The sequence below is a fragment of the Myodes glareolus genome, chromosome 9, assembly GCF_982192425.1.
Source record: "Myodes glareolus chromosome 9, mMyoGla1.1, whole genome shotgun sequence".
In the NCBI taxonomy this organism is placed as follows: Eukaryota; Metazoa; Chordata; class Mammalia; order Rodentia; family Cricetidae; genus Myodes; species Myodes glareolus.
In genome coordinates this window covers 65703119-65709578 of record NC_142034.1, presented here as the reverse complement: position 1 = coordinate 65709578, position 6460 = coordinate 65703119, and the positions used below count along the sequence as shown (strand labels likewise).

Sequence of the window (6460 nt, the reverse complement as noted above, 5' to 3'; positions counted from 1 at the left end):
ATCCACTGTGTCCACAAATGCAAATCAAATCAGCAGAAACCTTAAGGTGAATGCTCACTAGAAAGCTTAAGTTTGGAACAGGTATGTTTCCTGTCACAAATAAGCCTTTTAAAATAGAAATATATAGTTTCTTCATACCTCTCAGTCTGTTTGTCTGTGTGTATCTCTGTCCATCTCCTCCCACAGGTCTCAGTCTTGTCTGATATTTATATGAAAACATTAAGGACCTGGCCATGTTCTCTACTCTATGGAAGAGATTAGCTTGGCGGAACATGAAAGACTTCAATTTCAGGTATGTTTTGTGACTTCAGGTGGGTTTTTGTGTTTTATTTTTAGAATCTTGACATAGATGTAAAATGTTCCTGAGACCTGTGATTGGTGTCTCTGCAGCTCCTCCCTTGTAAGTATTCCTAACATCTCAGAAGGAGGAGATTTCATTCCTCCCTATTGCCAAGAGCTCTCAAAATACAATATCAACTAGTTCAGAAATAAAAACTTTAAAAATCTCCTGTCTTTGAGAAGTACATATGGATGAGGCGTTCACTGAACCTTGACAGAAAGGCTGGGTACGTTCTGTCTGCTGCTGTTTCTCACTATGGTGTACCTACTTAAACCTTCATTTTGATTCACATTCATGTACTATGTTCCCACATGGATGAGCACTAAACTTGTTTAATACAATCAAGGTTAATTTGTCCTTGATGATTTTTTTTTTAAGCACCTAACACAGAGGCAGGCTGTGAGCGTGCAGCAGAGGGATTGGTGATCCACGTTCAGGGACTTCTCATGGGTGTGTTCTCCCTGCTTCTCAGACTCCATGAAGAAGTGGCAGACTGTCCATGGAGATGCTGCTGACACACCCCGACCTGGGCACCAGCGGTGACTGCTAAATCCTCTGCCTCCACTGAGGCTTTGAGCCAATGTTGAACCCTGTGAGGAGATGAACTTGGAGAAGCAGAGAACGGAGAAGGGTGAGACTTCCCATCATCTTAGTCTAAATGGTGTTAGATAAGCAAAGCATGTTCTATGCATTGTTGTATCTATATTTTCATATGACTATGTTTATATGATTGTGTACTTAAAGAGCATTTATCTATCAAAAACATACATAAGAAACTTCAAATTCAATTTTATATAGACTAAATGCATTTTCAATTAAGATCTTTTACCATATTATTTAAAAAACATATTCTTCAATGAATATGAAAATGAAGAGTGCATATCATAATGTGTTAATATTATAAGCAACTCTACAATGGCTCATAAGAGTACCTTTACTCATTGACATTCTTAAAAATGTGTCTGACATTTGTGTGCTTATTTGAATCTGTCTTTCATTTGTTTTGTGCATCTTTTGGTGGATAATTCTGCAGTTTCCAAGACTTCCTAATAGATGTCACTATGAGTCATCATGAACTGTGGTCGAGCTACTCTGGGTTGTGATGATCTAACCACTGAGGTGAATTCCTGCTCTTCTAAATTCCTTAACTATTACTTAGATAATCATTCTCAGATCTAAAGACCTAGGGAACTTGTTTCTCAGCACATTAGTCTTGTGCACATATAAGTTTGCAGTCACTAATCCCAAAGCATTCTTGGTCGCCTAGGAGACACCAGTGACCATCACTACCTGGATGAACAACTACACTGGACAGTTAGATTTCACCCTGGTGGGATTCTTCAATCAAATCAAACACCCAGCTCTTCTTGCTGTGATAATATTTGTGGTTTTCCTGGTGGCCCTGTCTGGCAATGCCCTCCTGATCCTTCTGATACATTCTGACACCCGGCTCCACACACCCATGTACTTTTTCATCAGCCAGTTGTCCCTCATGGACATGATGTACATTTCTGTCAGTGTGCCCAAGATGCTCATGGACCAAGTCCTGGGGAGCTACAGGATCTCAGCTGCTGCCTGTGGGATGCAGATGTTCCTATACCTGACACTGGGAGGTTCAGAATTTTTCCTTCTGGCTGCCATGTCTTATGACCGCTATGTGGCCATCTGCCACCCACTCCGTTATCCTGTCCTCATGAACCGCAGGGTGTGTCTCCTCCTGATGTCTGTCTGCTGGTTCCTGGGATCTTTGGATGGTTTCATATTCACCCCTATCACCATGACCTTGCCATTCTGTGGATCACGGGAAATCCATCACTTCTTCTGTGAGGCCCCCGCTGTGACAAAGCTCTCCTGCGCAGACACCTGGCTCTATGAGACCCTCATGTACCTGTGCTGTGTGCTCATGCTCCTCATCCCTGTGACAGTCATCTCAAGCTCCTACTCCTTCATCCTCCTCACAGTTCTCAGGATGAACTCGGCAGAGGGCAGGAAGAAGGCCCTCGCCACCTGCTCCTCCCACATGACCGTGGTCATTCTCTTCTATGGTGCTGCTGTCTATAATTACATGTTCCCGGCCTCCTTCCACACCCCGGGGAAGGACATGGTGGTGTCTGTGTTTTACACGATACTCACCCCTCTGTTGAACCCACTGATCTACAGTCTGAGAAATAAGAATGTCACAGAGGCTCTGAAGAAATTGTTGGGTGTCAACCCCTCCTTCTAGGAACAATAAAGCAGTAGAGTAATTAGGAATGAATAGTTTCTTTCCTTTGTCTCCACACAGCTGCTGTTCCAGGTCCCACGCTGCTGTTATCCTCACCCATCACGTCTCATTGCCCAGCCATCCCTTTGGAAGACTTATTTCTCTACTCTGAAGATTTCATTGGCATACTTCTTGCACATTCAAAATCTTTATTTGTATCCTGTCAATGTTATATTTTTATGGCATTGATAGTGGCTTTTTAATCTTGTGGTATAATATTCTTAGCCTTCAAAATTATGTCATATTGAGGCATAAATGATCGCGAGGTGTTCAACTGATGAAAGATGAGTGAATTGGAAGCAAAGTGGTCAACAACGCTGAGAAAAGGTGAATCGAGATACATGGCATATTGAATTAATTATGCTAATTTCTTGATAATTTATGTATATTTGAAATTAAAGAGCAACATACAGTTTTATCCTCTCAGCTCATGTATTATGATATATTAATAATAATGGTTAAAAAGATATTTAAATCTAGGTAGTACAAGTGTCCAGGAGGGCTTCAAATTTTCAGCGCAGCTGTATTTGCACATAAATGTACTCATGAATCTCTCAAAACCAAACACAGCTCTCACTTCAAGGCAATGGGGTACAGCTTATTCTTGAGCCTAATATGAGTGATCATGGCCCAGGAACATGGTCTCAGGTTACCCTTAATGATATGTTCTGGAGTTTCATGGGACTCTCCAGAGCACAAACAAGTCATATGTCATAACTCTAGGCATTTTTCAACTACACCGTGGAGACATCAGGGGTTTAGGTTGTAGCAAAGTGGGAAAATCTCTGCCATGCTTCTCAGATGCTGTCTGTTGAGAAAGAAAGTCTTTAGTTTGGGAAAAGCTTGCATTCGAACAAGGCTATATTTTCCAAAATGTTTCACCTGATAGTCACAGGGATGCTGGCTCAGAAACCAAAGCTGGCAATAAATGACTCCAAAGGGTGCTATAGATGGGCTTGGTAAATTGCTTTGTATCCATAATGTTCCAATGCTTCATGATCACGGGAGATCTAATCAGTTGGCCCGGTACAGAATCTTTGACATGTGTATCCTCTGGGAACTTCAGTGTGGTGTCCCCATTGGTCAAGTGGCACATCTACTGCATAAAGAGTCCAAGTGCTGTTTTATGCCCTGTGGTGAGGAAGCTCATTCCGAGGAGTCTAGACAGTTAGGGTAGCAGTCTTTAGGAGAGAGAGGTAGCAGGTGCAGCCATTCTGATCTGATTTGTCCCCGTTCTCTGTGTCTGCCACAGAATTTCCATGTGACATGTTACAGGAATGTTGTATGTGAAGTTTAGTTGTCCAGAGCACAGTGTGGCCTCAGAAAGTATAAGTAGCAAATGAGCAAAACGGGTTTCTTTCTTTCCTTTTTAGAATTTTAAATTCTTATCTTTTTATTCCTGGTACCATAACTCAGTGTACAGGGCAATATACCTGATGAAATGAAATGGAAAAGACAAAGCTACAGCAGACAAAGGACCTCAGGAAGGCCCATCTAATTGACACTGAGTCGCGTTAATCAGTAGCTGCCCTTTCTGCAATAATTTTTGACTACGGATCATTGTTCCTGAGGTGGCAGAGTTTTATAGTTCCTCTAACGCATTTAGGACAACTGTTTCTGAGTAACCTGCCCATTCCTGATAATCGCCTCCCCTTTCCCTACCCCTTAAGAATTGTAGCCATTTTCTACTGGTTTTTTTTTTCTTTCTGCTCCCATACTCACCACTTTCTTACTAGACAAGAATGGAATAGTCTCTCAACCGGGTACCTGTGTGTTTCCTCTCCGCCCCTTAGTTATTGTACCTATGAATCATTCTATTTCATGTCTAGAGTATTAGAAATAATTCTAATTACTTGTAACTCTGCTTTCTTTTGGCCAGTCTGGTTTCATAGCTGTAATTTTATACATAGTGGCTAGTTCTAATTTTCAGAAAGATTGTTCTTCAGTTCTAAATTTTAACACTTATTTATAGGTCATATTTTGAAATACGACCTATAAATCAGAAAAATTCCAGGCAAATGAATGAAATTAGGAAAAATCATCCCAAGTGAGGTAACACAGACCCATAAAGACAAAATATGACATGAACTTACTCATAAGTAGATATTGGCCGTGCAATAAGGAATAACAATGCTATAATCCATAGACCCAGAGAGACTAAGTAGCAAGGAGGGTTTAAGGAGGACACCTGAATCTCACCGGGAAGGAGAAATAGAAGAGATTTTCTGAGTGGGCTGTGGACAGGTGGGGATGGGAACATGAGCAATCAGGTTGGGAGGGAGTGAAGGGGAGAGAGAACTGCAAGAGACGGAAAGGGGCATTCAGGGTCAGGTAGAACCTGGTTCAAGGGGACCCTGCTAAGACTCCTAACAGTAGCAGATATGTAACCTGAACTGGCCATCTTCTATGACCAAGCAAGTCTTAATGTCTTATATTCCAATAAATACAAGAACTTCTTCAAGCCTAACTGTCTATTTTAAGTCAGAAGTTTTCTGATATTGCCAAACTAAGACTGAATATTAAATATAATATAATCCATCAACTAGTAATACTGAAAGATCTCAAGTGATAGCAAAAGAAAGAGTATATTTTCTGGATTCATTTTAGAAATCCGTAAATAGTATCTTAACTTCTGTTGTCAATAGTAAGCATTGTCCTGTGGCTAAAGATATAACTCAACAGTTGAGAGCAGGTGACCTGAGTTTAATTGCCAGTCATCAGAACTGACTGTGACTTGAGCTGCAGAGGATCCAAGGCCTCTTCTGGCATCTGCAGACATTTCACTCAGGTGCACATGCCTCCACAAAGACACACAGATGCACAAGTACACACACTCACACACACACTTAAACATCAAATAAATATCAAAAAATAAAACATTGTTTTCTTGATTTGAGATTAAAAATAAAATGCAGTTATTACTCAATGAATGCCTTAATTAGTACATGTTAAACTTTTTACACAATGAGAACAAAATAATTGTTTCTATTTATGGCATATAACATGATCCATGTATATACTGTATGATAATCATTTCATATCTGTTACCATAAACATTTATCATTTCTTTGTGGTGAAAAGTTACTCAGAGTCCTCTGTTCCAGGTTTCTTTGAACTAAATAGTCTGTTTTTATTAATACCAGTTACCTTACTCTATAACAGAATACCAGCAAGAGCTGTTTAATTGTTCTTCTCTATGCCTAAAGAATTGAATTTTAAATATAAAATTCAAACAGCTCTCTATACTGGCTCCAAGAATCCCTGTATAATTGTGTAGAAAACAACTCAAGTAAACTTCTCACTTCTCGACAGTTCACACCCAGTGGTGTGCATCCAATCAGATACAACTCAATTAAGTAGAATAACACAGATTTAATTTATGTTTTTTCTAACCAGTTAAGGCATTAGACAAACACCTCCCCTTAATTATACATAAATCAGAAGGCTGGATGGGAGCAGATACTTTCGGGGTAAACCTGGAGCTTGCCACTCACTGTAAATAAACCAGATGGGGACAGCCCCTTTCGTAGATGGTCAGCTGGAGTGTCGAGGCGTTCAGGTGACTGTGCCAAGTTGTATAGCTACAAACTTTAATTCTTCAGTTGACACATCCCCATTTTCAGATAGTAACTATAGGCAACATATCCCTCACATCCTGCATCTGTCTCCATCTAACTTCCAGATCATTCTCAACATGTGGATTTTCACCAATGCACAGGCTAACATGGCTGATAAGGTCCCAGGGGGGAAATCAGGAGTTTAGTGTGACAGGTAATGATATTTAAAAGTGGATCTTCTTCAAACTGGCTGTACCCTGATGATACCAGTATAGGTCAGTTACGTCAGGGATCAAATAT

At 40.4% G+C, this 6460-nt stretch overlaps 1 protein-coding gene across 2 annotated transcripts; it reads left to right on the top strand.

Moving 5' to 3' along the window:
• The first annotated feature begins 737 nt into the window (after window positions 1-737).
• Window positions 738-3029, top strand: LOC125402708 (olfactory receptor 2T29-like). Of its 2 annotated transcripts, none has more exons than XM_085694977.2 (2): window positions 738-971; window positions 1608-3029. In XM_085694977.2, the coding sequence occupies exon 2, from the start codon at window positions 1635-1637 to the stop codon at window positions 2562-2564; it is 930 nt and encodes a 309-aa protein (XP_085551103.1). In that variant the 5' UTR covers window positions 738-971; window positions 1608-1634; the 3' UTR covers window positions 2565-3029. The 2 variants fall into 2 exon arrangements, with proteins under 2 accessions (XP_085551103.1, XP_085551102.1); XM_085694976.2 differs by lacking the exon at window positions 738-971 and adding an exon at window positions 1373-1459.
• The last annotated feature ends 3431 nt before the right edge of the window (window positions 3030-6460 follow it).